This window comes from Barbatula barbatula, assembly GCF_947034865.1.
Source record: "Barbatula barbatula genome assembly, chromosome: 21".
Taxonomy (NCBI): Eukaryota; Metazoa; Chordata; class Actinopteri; order Cypriniformes; family Nemacheilidae; genus Barbatula; species Barbatula barbatula.
In genome coordinates, this window is record NC_136784.1 from 18838315 (window position 1) to 18862003 (window position 23689).

Sequence of the window (23689 nt, forward strand, 5' to 3'; positions counted from 1 at the left end):
CAAAACAGCAAACTAAAATATTAGTGCAAAAAATAAAAAGGTCTACGGACGCATAACAAAACCCTTTTCTCTGGATCAGACCACAAAAATAGTCTATAATGTGAAAAATAGCCTATAATGTCTTCAAGAACAAAATTCAATTGAAGCAATATCTTAAACGTAGAATATAAAATAAATTGCAAATAGACAAATAAATACAACTACAGCAAATTGAAGCACTTAAAAAGAAAAAACATCAGTGGAAAAGCAGGCAACCGAAAGAAAACTCTGAGGTCAGAACGCAAAATATAGGAATAAATAAATATATTCAATATATTGTATAAATGAATAAATACATATTAAGCAGTAACTGAACTCTACAACAATATAGACTTCACTAACAACTGAGCTCTGTGTTCGGCACACAATGATCCGAGGCGGCTGCCGTTAGAAGCGCACGGAAGGTGCAGGGATGTAAAAGCAACTAATGTGGTGTGTATACACTTTTAAAATGAAACAAACAATCGACTAATACATTTTCTTTCGAATAAGTGTCTTCTAGTCTAAGTCAAGTCAAGTCAAGTCAGCTTTATTTATATAGCGCTTTTTACAATTTTCATTGTTACAAAGCAGCTGTACAAGAAAACATTGACTATAAGTAAAACATAAAAGCTTATGGAAGTCAAAACACAGGTCAAATATCAGACAAACAATAAATTCCTATATGCAGTGTTAATTAAATAAGACTATCAAATTCTAGCAGCCTCCCCGGCCAGGCAAAACAGTATGCAAACGGTGGCGAGGAACCCAAAACTCCATTGGAGGAGAAAAAAACCTCAGAGGGAAACCAGGCCTAACCAGGGGATTCCAGTTCCCCTCTGGCAAAAGCTGCAGCCTCTGCACAAGCTCAACAGTGCTTGCACAACAAGGCAAAATAAAAAAAGTTAGATTTGAAATTATCATTTATAATCTAATAGCGACTGAAGTTTTGTAGAGTTGCCACGTCTTTCGTCCAGCATTTGTCAGGTCTGGGAATGGATTGCGCCCTGCCCGCTCCGGTAACCTTGGACTGCGTCCTGCCAGCTCTAGTAACCTTGGAACAATGAGACAAGACTGGCAGAGAGTAGAGTACTGTTCTGCACTCTTTGATGCAAAAAATGCATCAGTTGTTATTGGAAGTGTCCCTGGTTTCGGTTGATCTAACTAGTGCAGCCTAGATCTTTGAAATATATATATTATGATAGTGTAGTGTATGCAAGATTAAAAAGATGCGTCTTTAGTCTAGATTTAAACTGACAGAGTGTGTCTGCCTCCCGGACAGTGCAGGGAAGACTGTTCCAAAGTTTAGACGCTAGATAGGAAAAGGATCTGCCGCCTGCACTTGATTTTGAAATTCTAGGTATTACCAACTGACCTGACACCTGAGAGCGTAGTGCACGTGATGGACTATAATACGTTAGAAGTTCTGTTAAGTAGTGAGGAGCTAAACCATGCAAGGCTTTATAGGTAATAAGCAAGATTTTAAAGTTTATGCGATGCTCAATAGGTAACCAGTGCAAGGTTGACAGAACTGGGCTAATATGCTCATACTTTTTTGTACGCGTAAGAGCTCACGCTGCTGCATTTTGGACCAGTTGGAGTTTTTGTAATAGGCCTGCAGGGCAACCACCTAATAGTGCATTACAGTAATCTAGTCTTGATGTCATAAAGGCATGTATAAGCTTCTCTGCATCTGATGGTGACAGCAAATGACGTAGTTTAGATATATTTTTAAGATGGAAAAACGCAATTTTACAGGTGTTGGCGACCTGGTTCTCAAATGACAGAGTACTATCGAATATAAAGCCAAGATTCTTAGCTGAAGATGAGGGTTTTATGGAACATCCATCAATAGTTAAGCAGTATTCTTGGTTGTTACGTAGGGCGGTTTTCGGTCCGATAAGTAACACTTCAGTTTTGTCCGAGTTCAGTAATAAAAAATTGCTACTCATCCACTTTTTTAAATCGACTATGCATTCCACTATTTGATGGAATTGCTGTGTTTCATGAGGCTTCGAGGAAATATAAAGTTGCGTATCATAAGCATAACAGTGAAAGCTTATTCCGTGTCGCTTTATTATATCTCCTAGGGGTAACATGTATAATGCGAAGATCATAGGCCCTAAGACTGAGCCCTGAGGTACACCGTACTGGACTTGCGATTTGCGTGATACCTCATTGTTTATTGCTACATATTGAAAACGGTCGCATAAATAAGATCTAAGCCATTTATAAGCTATTTCCTTAATACCTACATCATTTTCGAGTCTATGTAGGAGCATGCTGTGGTCAATGGTGTTGAATGCAGCACTAAGATCTAGCAGCACCAATAAGGAGATACAACCTCGGTCGGACGCCATAAGCAGATCATTTGTAACTCTAATCAGAGCAGTCTCTGTACTGTGATGTGCTCTAAATCCAGACTGGAAATCTTCATTAATCTCATTCCTTTGGAGGAAGGAGCATATTTGAATTGAGACTACTTTTTCCAGAACTTTACTTAAGAAAGGTAGATTCGAAATAGGTCTGTAGTTAACTAGTTCTCCAGGGTCCAGATGGGGTTTTTTGACAAGGGGCCGTATAACAGCCAACTTATATGCTTTAAGCACATGTCCTAATGTCAGAGATGAGTTAATAATGCTAAGTAGAGGATCTATAATTTCTGGGAGCATCTCTTTCAGTAGATTTGTAGGTATAGGGTCTAACATGCATGAAGTTGATTTAGATGATCTAATGATTTTAGAGAGTTCATTGTGATCTATAGTAGAAAATAAACATAATTTCTCCTTAGAGGTGCTGTAGTTAGTCGTTTGTTCAGCGGTATTCACTTCTGGTTGCATAGTTATAATTTTTTCTCTAATATCTTGGATTTTATTTGTGAAATAGTTCATAAAATCATCATTGCTATGCTGGTATACAGAATCAGAAGTCTAATAACGAATAGTCGACTGAAAGGGAAGTGTTTAGTGACTAACAGTCACAGTCTGAACATTCAAGACAAAAGTTGGTATATTGGTATATTTTTCCCCTGTCATTTCTTTCAGGATCTGGATGGAGTGGATATCATGTTGGGTGTCTGCTCCAGTGGTCTGATGGTGTATAAAGACAAGTTGAGGATTAATCGTTTTCCATGGCCGAAAGTTCTCAAAGTCTCCTACAAACGCAGCAGTTTCTTCATTAAGATACGGCCGTCTGATGTATGTGTGCTCATGAAGCTTTTCAGATTTTCAGAAGACATTTAATGGTCATTTGATGTTTTCGAAAATTAGCTTTTAAATAGTACATTTTTGGAATGCATATATTATTTCATTTTGGATTTTGGTGGTCTACAAAATGTAACCACAACTGTTGTAATGAGCAATTAAGAAGAAATATCATTACAAGTTATGTTTAAGGTTCAGATTATGTAATAATTATGTAAAAATTCACACTTGTGACTTCTATTCAAATCAACCTACCACACATGCACTTCCTTTTATAAGCTATTCACGTGTTTTTTAATCATTCTTTTTTAACTATAGTTGGAGCATTATGAAAGCGCCATTGGCTTCAAACTGCCTAACTACACAGCTGCCAAGAAACTGTGGAAAGTGTGTGTGGAGCATCACACATTCTTCAGGTATGAACGCCTAAATGCCTGTGTGATCAAACATGACCCATTCAACAAATAAGTAATGCAATCTAATTAATATACATAAAATATTTAGATATTAATATAAATTGTTACTGTATATTACTAGCCAGACCGATAAGCTAGGCCAGACATTAACTTTGGGCCTGGCATCTGCGTCCAATTTAACCGTCTATACCTGCATTGTTTACAGTGTTGTTTATCCAAGTTGCTAAATATGCAAGGATTTGTAAAAGTGGGTTGTAATTTGCAAATAAGTGCTTACTTAAAATTAATGGATATGAACAATTAGAAATCTGTGTGTGTTTCTGTCTCAGGTTAGTGTCCACAGAGGCGGCCACCACTCCCAGGAAGTTCCTGGCTCTGGGATCAAAGTTCCGTTACAGCGGGCGAACTCAGGCCCAAACCCGTCAGGCCAGCTCCATGATTGACCGTCCCGCCCCCCGTTTCCAGCGCTCTGCCAGTAAGAGGGCATCACGCAGCTTAGATGGAGGTGTGTTTAAATGCCATGTTAATGAAAATGTTATAATCTTTGCCATTTTGATTATCCATACAGTTGATGTACAGTTGATTATTAAATGAAAAAAAATGATCTAACTCAAAACTTAATATCATTTTTGAAAACACAATCCGCATGATCAGTAATTCCTTATCAGTACTTTGTGAGTCTCTTTCACTTTCACACCTTTTTTGCACAAGACGCGACACGCTACGACAAACCCATTTAAAGCAAGCCATTTGTTGTATCTTGTTGCATCTGCTTTGTTGCATCCGGTTCAGACATGGTGTTATTGTACAACAAGATAAAAGAGCAGCATCAAGAAAATAGTGTCAGACAAAGTATCTTCCCAATTTGTGTATTTAAATGCTGACACTAGTAAAAAAGTGTTATCGTACATAGTGTTGTTTCTTAAGTATATATTATTATATAAAGTTAGATATAATCAGACAAAAACACTCTTTAGGAAAATAATTGCAGTGGAGATTTAAAACGGAAGCAGATGATTGACCCTTTCTGTTGGATTGTGGCCAATCACTACCAGCTGCACTTAAGGAGTTTGACATCAGAAGTCTGAGTTGCTATGCTATATCCATTTGCTTTCTAGTGTCTCTCGCTAATTTTGTACTGTAGCTCCCCTGGGGTGTTCAGTCTCTTTATGAAACTTGTATTGCAACCTTTCAAGTCTCTGTTGTTATTTGTACAGTAAGCAGAAGTCATTTGTCATTACTCGCCTTCTGTTTGAGAAACTCCCGGAGAGTTCAAGCTCAGACATTTGACTCTGAAATCCCAGTAATGCTATCAGACATTAAGTCACGTAACTGTGCATATACAGTATCTCACAGAAGTGAGTACACCCCTCAAATTTCAGTGAATCTTTTCATGTGACAACACTGAAGAAATGACACCTTGCTACAATGTAAAGTAGTGACTTTAATGTTGTCTGTGGTGCAGTGACGGGTGTAGATGAGGTCAAGCTGGTTTCTTGATATGCGAGTACTGGATGTGGCGAGGCGGTGTGTGGAAGTCAGACGCATAGGGTTTGTCCGGGTGGATGTTGAAGTCCCCAAAGACTAAAAGAGGGCATCCATCCTCTGAAAATGATGAGAGCAAGCACATCTAACTCTTCAATGAAGTTGTGCAGAGGACCTGGGGGGCTGTAAACTACGACAATACTGAGCTGAGTGGGAGAAGTGATATTAATTTAGGAGGGCTGCACATGAGGGCAGGCAGGTCTTTACTCTCGTCGGTCGTAACACGTGGAGGGCTGCACATTAGGGCTGACGCTTAGTGCAGAGGCACTGCTTAGAGATTAACGCAAACAGAATAGAGCTGAACACGCCTTCTCGATTAGCAAAACAAAGCCTGAACGACTTGAATGGGCCACGGTTCAAACAGCGACTAATTTGCTCAGTGCTCTTAAGTGAAAAAATATTAGCTGTGTGTGACTTCATGTGACTTTAGTAACACGGAAGAAAAAACGCTAACACCATATCACTCAGTCAACGAGTAATTAAATAAACAAGCTCAAATAATCTTAACTAACAACAGGCAACAGTCCAGTTCAACAGTTAAAACAAGATAGCAGGGTAAATAGCAGACTTACGCACTACTACAGACTTCTCTGATGACCAGAGCTTCACAGGTTGCCACTGGAGTCCTCTTCCATGACGACATCACGGAGCTGGTGGATGTAAGAGACTTTGCGCTCCTCCACCTTCCGTTTGAGGATGCCCAACAGATGCTCAATAGGGTTTAGATCTGGAGACGTGCTTGGCCAGTCCATCACCATTACCCTCAGCTTTTTTTGAAAGGCAGTAGTCATCTTGGAGGTGTGTTTGGGGTCGTGGGCCCAGTCTCCAAAGGGAGGGATCATGCTCTGCTTCTGTATTTTACAGTACATGTTGGCATTCATGGTTCCCTCAATGAACGCTGTACTCACTTTTGTTGCCAGCGGTTTAAACATTAATATCTGTGTGTTGAGATATTTTGAGGGGATAGCAATTTTTGAGTTATTTAAGCTTGTAGCAAAGTGTCATTTCTTCAATTTTGTCACATGAAAAGATATAATCAAATATTTACAAAAATGTGTCTCTGTCTTTTGAAAATGTTGTGCCTCGCTGGTTTGTTGTTCTTTTAACCCGTGTTTTTATTTTCTGGCTTTAAACGTTACATTGTTTGTATGAGCGTAGGCGGGATAACATATTTTTGCAGCCAATGCCAAAAAGGAAAGAGTTTGAGTCATTAGTTTAGAAGTTGGAGTAATTCTGCTCCACTTGCTTCACGCATAATTCGTGTACCATTAAATTGTATATATGCATACATAATGATAATCCTCCAAAAAATAAGCTACATGCTATGATATCTTTAAAAAAATAAAATCACTAGTATCAGCTGGAATCTGATGTACAGTATATCAGGTATGTGGTAAAATACTACGCATTTGCAGATGTGCTATCCAAGTGAGGAGTTGCTGGGATAAAAGTAAACAGCTTGCTTTAGTCAGCACAGGTGAACTATCTACGCTGGAGTGTGATCAGGAACCGTCCAGTCCTGATCAAGAACAAAGGCACACATTAACATACAGTATCTTATTTTACATATTGATGCACATTGCGCATGTTTACAGCGATCCCTTGAATATTTTAGTAGATGCAAAGAGGCATCTTTGGAATCGTTTTAATAGAAATCATGATTTTAAAGAAAGATGGTTTTGTTGAGAACATCTGGAAAATTCATACAAATCTGCTCTGTATTTAAAGAAAAAACATCACAGTTCCCAAAGTTTTGCTGATTTAGAGTTAAGGTTTCATATGAGAAGTCAAACTCAATTTACAATATCTTAACCACAAAGCAATTCTGCTGGAGTGAAGCTTACCAGACGGGTTTTTAGGTCACTAACTCCCTCACAATTATCTTCATTATTATCCACTAAAGCATCTTATACATGGACATAAAACAGCCTCTTGTTTCCATCCCAGAGCTTGAAGTGTCACAGAAAATACATAAACTTTATGCTTACCTTAACTTGACTACACTGAAAATGAGCTTTGTCAATTGGCAAGTCTGTATAACTTCAAACAAGTATTTATTGTGCTAAACGTGTAGATACTAATGGCTGCTTTGTGATCATGTGCAGGACTCTTTCGAAATTCCACACAGACAAGCTTTTCATGCAGTGCCGTATACCTTTTTTCCTCATCTGTTTCATCCATCATTATGTCAGCCATGGTTTCGACCCCGGATAAGAACACCCGTCCGGTAAGCGCTCCCATCATGTCTCCCATCTCCCCGGGCGATGCAGCTCCTTCTCCAGTGGTGCCATCTGCCGGCCGCACGGATCGGACATCCACACCCACAGGCCGACCACGCTCCACTGAGAGGAAGAGTGAGATGAAGACAGAAGCCCATGTGACCGACAGCTCCAAAACACACAGCACCAAAGCAGAGGGCACACCTGAAATAAAGGTAAAACACACACACGCTTTTCAATACGTAAAACATAGCTTTTGTTTAGTTTTTTTACAATATTATAAATCATTACTGCGCAACTTGTATATTTCTTAATTTAATACTTAACGCTTATTATGTATTACAACTTAATATGTATGACCTATTCACAGGAAACCTAAGTAGAAAAGGCATCACAAATAATACTTTTGCAGTACTGACTCCTGCTGACTTGTTGCTGTTACTGTTTCTAGCAAGTAGACAAGCTTTTCCATCTAGAATATTCATAGGTAATCCTACATTTACTGAAAATGATAAGATCTATAGGAAACCTTGCCTGTGACCTTAAACGCATCACAGTCACAATGTAAAGGTGTAATTGAGAGGGCAGTGTGTATATACTGTCTCTGTGCCACTGCAGACGGTAGCCCGGCGAGAACGGCGCCACCGTGACGCACAGGTGGTGACGGCCACTAATGGGGAGAGAAAGAGCCAGGTTTGTGCTCAGGATTTCAGCCAATCAAACAACAGCATTGGACTATCTATGTGGATGCCTTTACTAGCACGGTTTCATTTTTTTACTTTTAATACTTAAGTGTTTAAATTAAAGACAAAAGAAAATAATGTAACCGCAAAAGCAGTGATATGACTTTCATATGACTAGTTAACATCAGATACAGTAAACCTTTATCTGCTTTATGCGTATTAACATTATTGTAGCACCAATACTATGAGACGAGTGTTTTTTACCAGTAAGGTATGGTTTGTGCTCGAGTGTCTGCTGTGTAGGAGAAGAGATACTGTAACTTCTATCAAAGACACTCACATGCTTCTTTATTTCTTCTCATTTGGGCGTGTGAGCAGTCACCACGGGCAGGCACAGAGGTGGTGCGCATGAGGAAGGTCAGAGCTTGTTATTACAGCATGAGGAAGATGCCATTGTCCTCATTGCCCATGTTTTACAGCACATAACACCATTTTATTCATTTTTTCTCATCTGCCTTGGCTGTGTCTCACTTTATTGCACTTGGATGAGTATGGCTGTCGGATGCATCGGCAGTGTATCAGCACGACATGAAGCTTACTGAGCATTACCGTGTTCATTGCTACCCAGCAAGAGTGCAGATGAACACAATGGCAGTTGCATAGTTATTGTTGTTTTAATTGTTGTCACGCTGTATGTCTTTTACATAGATGAGGATGGAAACCGTTTTTAGGGGAGCCGAACTGTGCATTCCTGCTGCAGGTCTGAGTCACGCAGGTCAAATGAGTCCACATTTCTTTTTTGGTGGTAATTCACAACATGTCACCGAGGCTTTCGATATTTTAGGTTTTGTCGAAGCCTGAGCATTCTTTTGATAAAAGGGAAGAGAAGTCAGACGTCTTTTTCAGCTTGGTTTTCTTGTAATGAATTTTTCATTTACACTTTTATACAAAGCGACCATGCATTAAAGATACCACGTTTTATCAGTATGTATATTAACTAAGAATCGAACCCTTGCCATTGGCAACAGGAAACTAGGAGTGGAGGAGAAATAGCTTGCAGAGATAAGAGGGAATAGGTGACAGGTGGTGGGATGTTAGAAGGGAGATGGTTAAAGACCTCAGCCTTCATAAGAGTGGAGATTATGCATGTGAAGAGCAGGGTTTTTGCGAGCTTATGGTAGTAAAAGTCGGCTGCTGGTGTTTTTCTTTCTGCTGAGAGTCATCAGCCATCGGAGAAGATGTGGGAGGAGGAGGACAGAGGGTCTTAAAGACTTTGTGTCTGATGAGTTTTTGCTGGTTGTCGTAATAGGATAGTTTTGCAGCGGCATCTTTTTATTTGCACTATTTTCTCTCAGGTGCCTTGAGGTCGGATTCTGGCAAAGAATGTCAGAGAATTTGAGCGTAGAATATCTGTGGCAATAATTAATGCAGGGGAGCAGTATTTACGCATTAAAAGGTTAAATGTGAATTTAGAAAAAAATGTTGAAAAGCTATGTTTTGAAGCAGGTTTCCCGCACACTTCTCCCGCATTTGTCATTGGTCAGCAAATAGCTAATTGAATATCTCCAGCATTTTTTATTATATATATACAAACATTACATGGCCTCCGGAATATGATGTTGTATATGTTTTCTTATACTGACACGCTATCCTTTAAAATGTCAGAAAAAATGGTCAATGGTTGACAAGCGTTGTGTCTATAAATGGTGGGAAATCTCATCAATGGTGGGGAAAAATTAAACACACTTAACTTGAAGCATGAATACAGTATATTTCACTTTTGATTTGTGTATATAATCTCATTACACTGTCATAATTGTATCCATTGCACAGTTATCCCCTAAATTCGCAGTCACCCCTGACCTTCTACCCTTCTTTCTTTCTGGCTAGATGGCCTGTTTTGGTTTATTCATGTTTAATTTGATTCCATCACGTTCTGCAAATCAAATGTGTGAAACAACCTGTAAAAATGACACAAGAATCATTTCACGACTTTCTTTATGTTCAAACAGTGCCAACTTATTTTTTTCCGTTCTTTACAGAAAAGAGCAAAGAAAATTGAGGGTGAAACTATTTATATCAGACATAGCAATTTAATGTTGGAGGTTTGTATGGAAACTCTGGAAATATCTCATTTTTGCTGCTGCATGTCTCGCTGCATGAGAACCTGTTTCATCCACTGTAGCTTCTTTCTTCATTCTTCTCACACGCTTTCTCTTTTTGTGTTTCGTAGCTTAATCCTAAAGGCTTGGCATGCACTATTTTCCTCACTAACTCTAATGCAAGTACTTGCTTTTATTTATTCTTGGTTTAATTTTGTAGCAATATTTGGTAGAATATATGATTGGGAGTTTTGAGTTGCTGCCGATAAAAGATTGAATCATTGTTCAGTTTAGTTTATTTGAAAATAGTCGGATGCAAAAATAGCCAACAGCTGGACTTAAATGCATGCATTAAAAACATGCAAGAAATATTCTTTAGATAACATCAACATGAAACAGCATTCCCAACTCACACTTCCATTTCGTGACAAAAACATCTACTAGAGACTGGAAACATGTTTAAAGAGAGTAAATTGGATCTGTTTTCATGTTGATTTTAAATGTCTTTGCATTCATATTTTTTTTCAGATATTTCTAAACTGTATTTCCTCTACATTTAGTTTCTGTTACATGGCCTTTTATTGATTTATTTGGTAAAAGGCCACATTATTATGATATTATCTAGTAGTTTTACAGTACATATCAAAGAAATTATACAGTCCGCCCCAGTCATATATTTTCCCATATATTTTCCCCCTCACTAAAAAAGCAAGAATGTTGTCTCCATTGTTTTTATGAGGTCATTATGAGTCCTGCCATGAAACCATGACAAGTATCCTGTGACATTAACCCCTTTAGTCACCACATGACTTTTTCTCTAATCCTATCGCCACTGTATTTAACCAAACGTGTTGTTAATAACAATGTATGCCCATCTCATTTACTCGTGTTGAGACTAACATTGCTGATATTTGAGCTGAAGATGGCATTCTTTACACTATTACATGAACAGGCATGTGTCAAATAACTGCCCTACAAGTACAGTAACTTATGACAGCACATTATGCACATAATGTATGAGATTTTAGTTCAATATAGACCATGGTTTGAGATAATAAAGTCAGAACACACTTGTTTGACCCATGTCTGTCGCTTTTTACTTGATTATTCAACTTAAACCTGGTGAAACACTCTTGATAACTACCAACATCTACTCCCTATTTAGTGCCATAACATTATTTAGAAAGGATTAATTCATTATAATCCATAATGATATAAAACTAAATTCAATGAAGTTTTGTTACAAACCCTAGTGAGCTGCATCACTGTCAGCTCCCCATAAGAAAAATTAAGACAACAATGAGAATAAATGAAGACCAAATAGAAATATTGGTAACACTTCACAATATGGTGCTATTTGTGAACAATTAGTTTATGCATTAGCTAACATAAACTAACAACAACAATACTTCTAAAGTTTTTAATACTAATAATAATACCTCTTACGCCGTCCCGTGATTTATATGAAAATTTGGCATGTGGATTCTTATCTTATTGTGACAAACCTTATATCGTTGGAAAGGTCTAAGTCTATAGAAAACATATTTCATGACAGTTTTATAGAATAATGTATGTTGGAAGAGTAATTGTATCTTTTATGAAAAGAGCGTGCTTACAATTCTTTATGTCCATTCACTTGTCACAGTCCCTTATAGTTCCACCCACATTTGCGTCTATATTTTTTTAGGAATTCTGATCTAACCGTGACAAACTATATACATGTCTGAGAATACCTATTTCATCATTGTTTTATAAAATAAAGTATGTAGAAAGTGTATTTGATTCAGAAATGGCAATAGTGTGCCTACTGAACGCTTACATTTACTTTACTTTATTAAAATACTTTGTTTGTCATAAGATTAGAATTTACATGCATTGTATCGTAGGAAAGGTCTAAGACTCTAGAAAACATATTTGTTCAGTGTTTTATAGAATAATTTAGGTAGGAAGAGTAATTGATTCATAAATGATAATTGTGTAATTTTACATGTTTCCGTGCATTTGTCATTTTTTATTGTATCTGTTCATTAGAAAAATAAAAGAAAGTGAAAAAAGCATCTGTGATCAAATTTCAGATTTAGTGTTAAAGTCAGCAGACCTATTGGCCCCTTAGTGGATTTTGGTGGTAGGGCAGCTAAAAAAACTCACAGAGACGTCAAAATTTTGTGTATTAAGACGCTTGGAACTTTTTACTTATGACATTTTGGGGCTGATCTGTACATCTGTCAATAAAAACGTAAACCTTTTAGTTTTTTTATCACAATAAACATAACAGAATTAATAAAAAAAGTTAAGTGAAAATACACTAATTCTTTTCTTTCAAACGAGACCAACCGTAGGTCTGTATTCCAAATAATGCATTAGTTACAACCATTTCAGTGCCAACAGTGCATTTTCATGTGAAGGCGCAAAAAGGGCTGTGCCAGATAAGAGGTTCATGTTAATTTCAGCATTTACTTATACATTATTAAAATCAAATGTTGTCACTGTAACATTACTAAATGCACCATGATCTAACATGAATGCTGTATTGACATGACCTAACATAAACATGGATTTAAAAAAATAGCAAATGCATTTACTAATGTTAACTAATGGCACCTTATTGTAAAGCGATACCGAAATGTTTGAAAAAAAGTCTCTCTCAAAGAAATCTCACAAATGTCTCGATCAGAAATGATCTCAACGATGTCACAAATTAAGATCAGTTTTGCAGAGGCTTTTGCCTCAACATGTTGCTTCTCATTAGGTTTTGGGACAGAACTCTAGTGTCTCTTTAACTTTACCAAAACACCAACGCAAGCTGTCAATGCGCCACTGGTTTCACTCCACTAACCTGAGATATAATGCAGCAGGTTATATAGCTTGAATAAGTATGTGACTTATCATTTTTATAGCTCAATGAAACCATAAATCTGAGCAGCTTGGCTCTGTTTAATTTTAAGAGGCAGCTGAAGTCAGTTAAGGGAGGCGAGGGCAGTTTTCATCATGAGTGTTTCATATTGCCGGAGCTCTTTGCAGATGTTCCGGGACCCACTGAGACACAAATCAGCTCTCTCTGTTTTACGTCTAAAGCCTTGACCGTCTGCTGCGTTCCGCAGGTATCCAGATTGAATGTGATGTGAATACAGATCAGCTAGTATCTCACTCGATATCATTAATCACGGTCTGTCACTACACACAAGGACCACTGGTTTTGTCCAATCACAGACTCAATCTGAGATGAATATTCATAACATCCCCTCTGGCGTAGAGAGATCACAAATCAACCATCAGGGAAAGAGAGTCCATCAAGGTCTTACAAAGTAAAACAGAGAGAGATCTGTCACAGTTATCCATCTGTACAATGACCATGTCTGTGTTTCTCCTGATATCTGTATGTCTGTAAACTGGTGTGACTGGGGACGGGAGTTGTGGGACAGTTATTTGACTAAGATCATTTGTATATTTTGAGTAAAAATAAATAATAAAAAAAAAAACTGGTTCTTGATTCCCAACCCTGCATGTGACACCCGAGAGTTTGGTGATTGAGATAAACAATAACATAAGAACTAATGAGATCTCTTTTCTTCGTTTCTCCCTGACCTCACTGTTTCTTTCTCTTCATCTCTTCTTTCTTTTCTTTTTGTCTCATTTGATTCTTTTTCGGAATCTTGTTTCTTTCGATCTTCTCGGACGTCTTTCTCTCTGACTCTCTATCTCATAGGATGTGGAAAAGACACAGACAGAGTTCATGCGTCATCACACTAGCATCAGTGAGCTCAAGCGCAGCTTCATGGAGTCAGCTCCAGATCCACGGCCCAGCGAGTGGGACAAACGCTTGTCAACCCAATCGCCCTTCCGCACTTCCAGCATCAACGGGCAGCCTGACGTGAGTGCTGGCGTTACTGTACATGTCAAATGTTGAAGGTCATAATTGAGCAGGATACTGTTATTTGCTGTTATGAAGGTGACTTTGGCCATTCATGTTTTAAAGTGAAGCTTAATTTCGGAACATCAGTACTTTCATAACAGACAACATGGTATTTTAAAGATTTATTTTGATGATGAAATGAATCTGTCATCTGATGACACACCCACAAATCACACACCGTCCATTCACAGACGTTTGAGGTTTAATTGTATTGTCCATACATAATTGGAAAGCACTCTGTAAGAGTGAAGTTACACATTATTTTAAGATGGAAAGTTGTTAATGGGTTGTTGTATGAGTCCTTTTGAGATAGAAGGTTAGTAACATCAAAACTAGATTTTGGTTTTATTTGTATGGCCATTTCCCAAGCTGTTCCTTTCAGTCTGTGCTATATACTACATTTGTCTGCCCCAAAAAGTACATTTACACTCTTTATGTCAGTCAGATGATCTAGCAAGTGGGTGGATGTTGGCCTTAATGAACTGCAAACTGGACCAGACAGCAAAACTTAAGAGTAGTACACTTCAAAATAAGCCCCCGTTGACTTTCCATAGTAGGAATAAAAATTACGTAAAGTTTTGCTGTCTGGTGGTCAATACTTCAGAGGCCAAAATTCTTTTAAAATGTAACTGTGAATCACTTCATTTTAAGACCCTATCTATACTAGTGCGTTTTCGTTTAAAAACGAGTGCGTTTTTCTCTCCGTTTTGGCCTTTCGTCCACACTGAGAGAGCGTTTTTGTCAACAAAAACTGAGCTTTTGGAAAAGTTTTCAAATGAATACGCACTATTGTAGACCGAGTCTAAATTGGTCAGAGAATACTTATGTTTAATATACAGTTTAGTTGAGTGGGACTTTCGACCTGTGAGTTTTCATTTTGGTCTGCGCTACCCAACAAAAATCATCAAAATGTTTTGTTATGTGCCTCTGTGGACGGTCGCTATACTGATCAGGACAAATTTGTTTTGTTGTGAATCACGAGTTGTGGGCATTTACTGGTAGTTTACTACTTTTTACTCTTACTGTAGCTATTTTGCCTTACCATGCAGTTGAATGCAAGTTTTACCGATACTGTACTGAGAGCATCTAGTTTGTCAGCTCTTTTATTATTCAAATAAGGTAAACCTTAAAACACATACAAACATTTTATGTGCCTGTAAAAATTGAAAAATGTGTGTTTGCGTGTATGTTGTGTAGGTGAAGACGCCCCCTCTCCTACCCATACACAGAGTAGTGGGGGGTATATCAGAGGTAATCGTACTCTTATTTGGTCCTTTTTGGCTGGCCTGTGATGCATCCACACCAGAAAGGACATGTTTCTTTATGTAGATATGGAACGACGCAAGCTCAAATGGCCGCTGGACGCTATGGCCATGGCCACATCAGAGTAGAATTCCTCTGACTGAAATCTGCTCACTGCCTGCAGCTTTTATAGACCCTCTGGCCACTCCCCGTCCCCTCTACTGCTGCCGGCTGAATGGCTTTATGCCGGCTTCTTCTGCTTTGATCTGCCAATCGCATGGCTGGATTTCACTGCATCACCAAGCTGCATGATTCTGATAAGGAATGTAGATAAAAGAATACTAAAGACGCAAACAGGAAAAGCCAGCGATAAGAAACTGACGCTTCCTCCTCTTCATGTCATTGTCTTTTCCCCCTTTTTCCTTGTGTTTCTGTCCTACACCGGTTGTCTATCCATCACTTCCCCTTGTTTGTTCTCCTCAATCTCTCCTCTTAAAAGTCTTGTCCTGGGTCTCAGTCTTCTCCTCTTCCTTCACCCAAATCTATATCTCCACTCAAGTTCTCCTCCACACAAGCAGGAGTGTCTAGTAACACCCATAAAACATCCCGACCGCCTGCCCCACGCCCTGCCTCTGCAGAGGCCTATTATGTTACGCATCAGTCCCAAACCTAAGCAAATAAAACTGCCACATTACAGTCAAAAAACACGTATGCAGTCTCCGTAGGTGGATTTTTTACTGGATTTAACAAGAAATCTCATGAGCTTGAGATATTTACGACTTTCTCTAATTAATAAAAATAACCGGCTAATAAGAGTCAATGTAGTTCTTGAAGCAGAGATCACAGGTTGTATAGTTTGTTTTATGTAGCATGTAATCGGTTACGTCAATGCAACCCAAAAGTTTCCTACGCCCCATTCACATTTCGAGAAAGCGGCACGGTTTTGGACGCAAAATGTGAATCGCACCATAAACTACATCAGCATTCTGTCCACTACTTTATAGAGGAATCAGTTTTATTGATTCAGTTGTTGTGACAGTGAATCATTGCAATTCACTTTTAAGAACAAAGCATTAGACGGGCTGCGTGAACATATCACAATGCTGCTGAATGGTCAGCTGGCCATTAATCTAATAAACATTGTTATAAAGAAGATCACGTTTTGTTTTAGGAACATAAGTGGAAGAAAACCTACTTTACAAAGCAGATTTACAGTCTCATTTTCTATCATCAGAATAAGTTATTCAATGCTGCAATACACTACTCCGGCCACTTCACCGGAAGTTTTGCCCATGTAAATTTTTACAGTAGCACCCTCCGGAACCTTAGGCTGTACATTTCCAATCATATTTGGCAGATACAGTGAGGTGAATTGTTGTTCTCCTAGGATGTATTGTAGTAAACCTCTATCTAGCACATTAATAATTTGACACACCTTCTTACCCGTGAGGCATTGAGGATCTCACTTGGTTGTCCGACCCCCAAACCCTGCCGGTTTTTATGGTGTTTCTCTGTCGCTGAACAGATGTATTTGCACTGCCAAAATATACTTGTTTTGCTGCCAGGTCAATCAGGTGTACAGCACACCACTAACACCATAAAAACCCTCAAAGCTTCAACCTGCCTGGCCTGCCTGAACCACTTTGGTGTCCTCTCTGCTCAAGATCTGAGTCTTACCCAGAATCCTCTGACCATTCACATACATCTATCATCAGTCAAGCTCTCCCATGTCTCTTCACCCCCCAACCCCCTCCACACGTCTGTTCATTGTTTTCTGTCTCTCTTGATGTCCCGTCGTCCCGCACAGAGGTGGAAACATGAGGCAGGTACGCCGTGGCTAAAACAGGTAAGGGTCAGGTGGGCACCCATGCCAGGGGGGCTGGCGCTCCTGCAGCACATGGAGAAGGACGAACATGGTTATGGTAATGAAGATGAAGTCACTGAGCCTCAGGAACATGATGACCAAATCTCCATAGCCGTGTCCACGGAAGAAGACCGGAGTGCCACTAGAGTCTGTCAGCTGTCCCCAATAGTTCTGCATCGCACTCGGGTGTCTGTCCTGGTGAGCGGCCTGCTGGTCGTGGCGCTAGCATTGTTGTGGCTAGTCTTCATTTGAGAGACGGCAGAAGAGAAGAAACGGAAATAAGGAAACGTTTTCAGACCAAACAGAGTTTGATTTTTGAGACCTTAAGGATGAGACAAAGTGTGGACCTTCCTTGAATTTTTGAGGATTCTTAATAATCTCTTTATGATGTTGATTGAGTTTATCATTTTCAAATATTTATATTCTGTTGAAACAAAAACACTGGATACAGGCGCTGTACTACCAGACTCTATTCAAGGTCATACAGTCTTAATTTATCAATGTTCATTCAGTGGTTTCTACGTTTTCTGCTTTCTGTAGTTACTGCTCAAAAGGTTTGAGTCAGATTTGTTTTCTCAGATCATTACAGTGCTTGCAAGGTGAGCTATAAATATTGTATTCTTTTTAAATTTTTTGCAATTTTTTCAGCTTGATGTACAGACTCCACTCAAAACTGTAAATAATGTCTCATTCACAGACATTGTGCTTACCAACCTGACAAATATCCAATGACCAGCTACTTTTCCACAAAAAAGTGAATATTCTTATGTTGATCCACATGTAAAGTTTAACTGACGTCTTTATTGTGTACTGAATTGTGATTGGCTGTATCTTGTTTTCTAATTTGTTGATTCTCATACACAAACAACATGGCATGTGGTTAAGAGTGTCATGTTTGCCCTGCAGGCACTGGTATTTCTTTGAGGAAAGCAAGGTGTTTTTTGCTCTTATTTTGTTGCTGTTTAGATTGTTTTAGTATTTGTTAGCTGCAACAGTTTTACATCTTCACGCTGGGAGTGATGGATGCAATAGATTCTGTGCTACATTTTACATCAGACTATCAGACGATGCTTTACTCAGAGTCCTCATATGGTCTTCAATAGGACTGAGAACATTTTTATTGGTTTGTGTTCTTAAGCACTGCACTACTGTTGATGGTACTCCTGTTATGCTAGCTTTAAATGACTCAGATCAGGTCCTCACACTTCACATACACAATGCAAAACAAAAAAGGCAAGAAATGGTATGTTTTGATCTGCATACCATTGTTTTTAGTTTTGGATTCAGTTAAGGTTATGAAGTTTAATTTAAGAGGAAAAACATTGCACTTCTATAGACTCTTAGTCAAGACAATTTCATATTTAATATAATGCAAATGAAACTGATGCAGTGTGGGAAAGAAATACAATGTTCACGTTTAATTCAATTTTCTTTCCACTGGAATTTTTTGATAAATGATGAGCAAGTTCGGACGACTCCACATATTTTCATACACCACAAACATGTTTTTATTTGCGTCAAATTAAATATTGCATGAACTCATGACAATCCAAGGTACAATCAATAAAATCTAAAAAAGATTTATAAAAACTTTGACATGATTTTCACAACACTTAGAAGTCTATATGTATTAACTGTATATACACGTGCATGTGGTCAGGTAAAATAATGTATAATTTCAACTGTCAGCTTACAGTGGAAAAACTTCAAACTTCAAAATTGTCCTCTTCGTACCAATCTTAAAGGGATAGTCCACCGAAATATAATAATTCTGTTATCATTCATTCACCCTCATGTAATTTCATATCTGTATAAATTACTGTGTTTTGATGAACAGAGAGAGAGATATTTGGAAGAATGTTGGCAATTCTCACTACTGGAACATAATTGACCATAGTAGGAGAAATAAAATGTTCTTCAAAATATCTCATTCTGTGTTCAACAGATGAAACAAATATACAATATTTTTTCCTTATATGGTTTTGGATGATGTCACAAAATATCTTTCTCTGTGTTTATCAGAACAAATACATTTATACAGATTTAAAACATCCTGAGGGTGAGTAAATTATGACGGAGGTCTTCATACCCTCAGACCATCTCATTTTAAGGAGCACCCCTAGCTTCTCATAGAAAAGAAAAACTCCCACACAGTGATGGCAACGTACGTTATTAATGTCCCCTGGAAAAATGATGTGAATGGAAACTTGTAGAGCTCCTAACGTGAGCTATCAAGGCCAGATGATCTTTGGACAGCGCCACATGGCGAGTCCTGGCTCGAATCTGACGCTGCATTGCCTTCGACATCTGTCAACCTGCCGGTTCTTTTATTGGCTGAAAATCATTTTGACTTGCAATGTTCCTAAATCAAAAGCTTTTATGGCAGAGTGCCCGGAGATAAAAGATTAAAAATTAAAATTGATGTGATTTATGGCTTTAATATGCATAATCTGTGTATCTAAATTGAGCATTATGGGCAGTATTGCTGGGCTCTTGTAAGATGCTGAAGGCTTCAGCCTCGTCCTCTTGCATAAAGTGTTCTAATACACACACCTTTTACATGCTTTATCTTTGTAAATACTTTATATTACACTGTGCACACATCCCTCTGATGAATTATGACCTTAAGACCATGTTGTTTAGAATCAGTTGACCTTTGGGGTCTATTTTTTCACTTATGTGTAAAGAATCGAATCAGCGCACTATATGATGCTTATTGATACATTTTCCTGGTCAGCGAAAGGGTAAATCTTTTTAAAGGGAGTGCAAAACACATCTGAACGTATTACAGAGGCACTGTTTGTGATTCCCCTTTTTGGATCCGGCAGACTAAGCATTTTTTCTGATTGGTAGCCGTTTTTTATGAGGCAGTCAGCATAGAATTTCAGCCTCCCAGTTCTAGTACTATACAAAGCTCGGACAAAGCTTCCAGATGGTGTTCAGTAATTGTTGATGTGTGCAAGTAAAGGCAATGTAGTGAGAAAAGCAATTCTACTCACTTTGCATTCTGACCCACCTTACACAGTCTCCTCTGGTGAAGACAAAAACTATCACCATTTCTGATGTCACCAACTCCCTTCGCGGCGAAATCGCCACCAAGGACATTCCAATAATGCACACAGAAACAAAGACCATCACCTATGAGTCTGCACAGGTGAGAGGGAGTCTAGGACATGCACTCTTTATTTTGTCCCTGTGTGTCACAACATATTTGTTATTCTCTGTTGCCAATTATGCTTGGTGTTTGGTCGGGTGTTTGTTGTTGTGCCAGCTCTTGTCTGAAAGTGTCATACATTAAATTGAATGACAATCGCCTGAACTAGTGTTTGTGGATGGCGCAGTGTGTCCGTAACAATACTTATATCAACATTGGCACATATGAGTATTCAGATCAGTTAATATTAGTGATTTACAATGAACAGGATATTTCATATTTGTAAAGTTGTACATTAATATGTATTTGTGCAGTGGTATGAGTGCATACAGTAAAACCCCTATTTAAAACCACATCCGCTGATAATAGTGATTTTTAAATATTTACCATTGGTTGACATTGTTTTTTTGGCTGATATTATTAAGTTATGTCTGTATATACATTGGTATTAGTATCAGATATTGGATATTCAAACGTATTCTCTGTTCTATTTATTCTACTATTCTGTTTAAATAGAAACATAGCGTAGGACAGATGCTTGAGTGTGATTACTGCAAAGGTATCTGTTATTCACTTAGAGGACAATCTATAGTGTCATTCTAAATGAGTTTCTAAACGCTCAATACCTCTGCCATAATGTTTACAATAAACAACAATTGTATATTGTATAGTTCACCCAAAAATGAAATTTCTGTTCCTGTATAAATGTATTTCTTTCATGACAACTCTCGGAGGGTTTGGCATGGTAGTGTTCATGACATATAAATGTATTTGGTCTTGGCAGAGTAGATCTAATACGCTGCTGCAGCAAGTACGGAGACTTGCTACTGCCAATACATCCACTGCACACTGCTGTGTGCAAATAAAGAATGCTGCTGCACGTATAACATACGAATAAACCCCCATAGCGTATGTGATCACCTTGTAGCAGATCTATACAGGTGGAGCTGGGGAAGGAGGAGGGTTTCTGAAACGCGTTTGCTGCTACAACAAAAAACTAGCCAATATTAAAACGTAGAGCAGCAAGCTCATTGGCTGCTAATACGGAGGGAACCATTCAGCTTCACGCGTTGTAATTATTATGTCAGATTGGTTTAGACATTAGGACTGCGCCATGTAGAGTTTCATGCCAGAACTCATGTCAGTCAGTCATTTGTTCTGTTGGACACAAAGAAAGATATTTGGAAGAATGTTGGCAATTTTCAGTTCATTGACATCATTGACTCCCAAATTCAGCAGAACAAAAAATATTATAATTTTTCCTTCAATGGTAATGCACACAGTTCTGGGGCACTTTTGACAACCATTTTAATTTAGCCTACTATGCTAGTCAATGATGTCCCAGATCTGAAAATTGCTAAAAAATAAATAAATATCTAACCTTGTGTTCAGCAGAACAAAAGTAATTTATACAGGCTTACAACTTGAAGAAGAGTAAATGATGACAGAATTTTCCACCTTGGGTGAACTATCCCTTTAAGATTGCATCTGTTCTATATGTTGTAATGTCATATGTCATTCAATAAATTAATTAATATCACATAAATATTTCATAAAACCATATAATCAGCTTTCATATCAGAACAAAAGATTGCCTCTTTCATATCAGTTATGTCAAAATGATTTCAGTTTTTTGAAAAGGATTTCTAATCATCAAAAAGATACATGGTTGTACTTCTGATAAAGTAGTATTCAAAACAGAAATGTTTGGTCTTCTAACAGCACAATGCAGTGTCAGAGAAGGAGTCTGGAATGCTGCTGAGTGCTCAGACGATCACATCAGAGACTGTGAGCACCACCACTACAACCCAGATCACCAAGGTATAGACGGTTTTATCTTAACAACATAAACAAACGTAACTGTGCATGCACACTTTTGGAACCCCCAACTTAACTTCCGGTACACATTCAAAAACAAAAGTGCCTGTAGATTATTTCTGATAACAATCAAAAGAAACCGAGAAGAACTGTTACTTGGCTAAACTTGCCTCTCCAATATTTTGAATTTAAACTGCGATACCAAGTGTACCAGACGGTTTGTTTAAATGCGACCAAACTTCAGGAATGTTCAAACAAATTGTTTATCTAATAAAATGAACATACAACAAAATTCAACAAATCTTTATTTGATACAATTATTATACAGTAAAATAATAAAACAAATTAATTTGAACATAAATAGAATAAAATATAAATAGTTATATTATTAGTCACTAGCCAAAACAAACCGGAAGTTAACTGGGGGTCAGACGTGCACGCGTCCGATGAAACGGTCTATAGGACAATCTATTGTGTCATTCAGAATGAGCTTCTAAACACTTGTGGAAAAAATTCCTCTGCCATAATGTTTACAATACACAACAATTGTATATTGTACAGCATTAGTAATATCACTATTATTATCTGAAAAAAATATAAGGTATCTCTCATTGTCTTGTTTGCTTCTCTGTGTCTTTATTTAGACTGTGAAAGGCGGAATCTCAGAGACCCGTATCGAGAAGAGAATTGTGATCACTGGAGACACTGAGATTGACCATGATAAGGTGAAATGCATTTACTAACTGCAGCTATCGCCTATAAAATAATCAGACAAACATAAGTTCTTTCCGCTATATACGTATTTTCCATGGAAACAAGACATGAGGGATAGCTTTCAATTTATATCATAGTCCAGAAAAGCACGATTGGCAAATTGGATTTATAGCATTTAAAGTGAGATAAACAGTATATACGCTTTACTTTGCTCATAAGATACCAGACATTTGTATACTTTTGGCAGACGCTTTTATCCAAGGCCATTTACAGCGCATCCCTTGGCATTTGTGGTGTGCCGTTGTTTTAAAGCTGTGCTTTCTGATCTCCAGGCTCTAGCTCAGGCTATAAAGGAGGCAAAAGAGCAGCATCCTGACATGTCTGTCACTAAAGTGGTCGTTCATCAGGAAACAGAGATCACCCCTGAGTAACATCTAAATGAGACCCCGGTTAGTGCTGTCTTAACCTGTGTGCCAATTATAGAATGTGAATTTTAATGGTTTCATGAGATATGAGGGATCCAATGTGATGCAGCACAGATATAAGTGTATTTTTTAATAATAATTTTAGTATGAATAAACCATAAACATATTGCCAGAAATAATGCAAGTTATGGAGATTTGTATTTCATTTATTAAATAAAATGAATATGTAATAAAATAAAATGTTTAAGTGACCGAATCTGATTTGGTCATTTAAGTTTTTCTACCTTTCATTCTAATTGAATTCCCAATACAACATCATTGTGGTTTATGACCACTTCACGCCATTCCAAATGGGAGTCCAGGATCCCTCTTT

At 38.0% G+C, this 23689-nt stretch overlaps 1 protein-coding gene across 5 annotated transcripts in view; it reads left to right on the top strand.

The window, feature by feature from the left end:
• epb41a (erythrocyte membrane protein band 4.1a) overlaps nucleotides 1-23689 on the top strand; it is a 42131-nt gene that overhangs the window by 15354 nt on the left and 3088 nt on the right. The window contains exons 9-20 of one of the 5 annotated variants that reach the window (XM_079484039.1): nucleotides 3063-3215; nucleotides 3540-3637; nucleotides 3967-4142; nucleotides 7375-7616; nucleotides 8020-8094; nucleotides 8463-8501; nucleotides 10127-10189; nucleotides 13893-14057; nucleotides 20231-20359; nucleotides 22082-22180; nucleotides 22822-22902; nucleotides 23224-23340. In XM_079484039.1, coding sequence (XP_079340165.1) covers nucleotides 3063-3215; nucleotides 3540-3637; nucleotides 3967-4142; nucleotides 7375-7616; nucleotides 8020-8094; nucleotides 8463-8501; nucleotides 10127-10189; nucleotides 13893-14057; nucleotides 20231-20359; nucleotides 22082-22180; nucleotides 22822-22902; nucleotides 23224-23322 — 1419 coding nt within the window. In that variant the 3' untranslated portion in view covers nucleotides 23323-23340. The remainder of the gene's footprint in view (nucleotides 1-3062; nucleotides 3216-3539; nucleotides 3638-3966; nucleotides 4143-7374; nucleotides 7617-8019; nucleotides 8095-8462; nucleotides 8502-10126; nucleotides 10190-13892; nucleotides 14058-20230; nucleotides 20360-22081; nucleotides 22181-22821; nucleotides 22903-23223; nucleotides 23341-23689) is intronic. The other 4 variants (XM_079484040.1, XM_079484041.1, XM_079484042.1 and 1 more) reach the window with 4 other exon arrangements.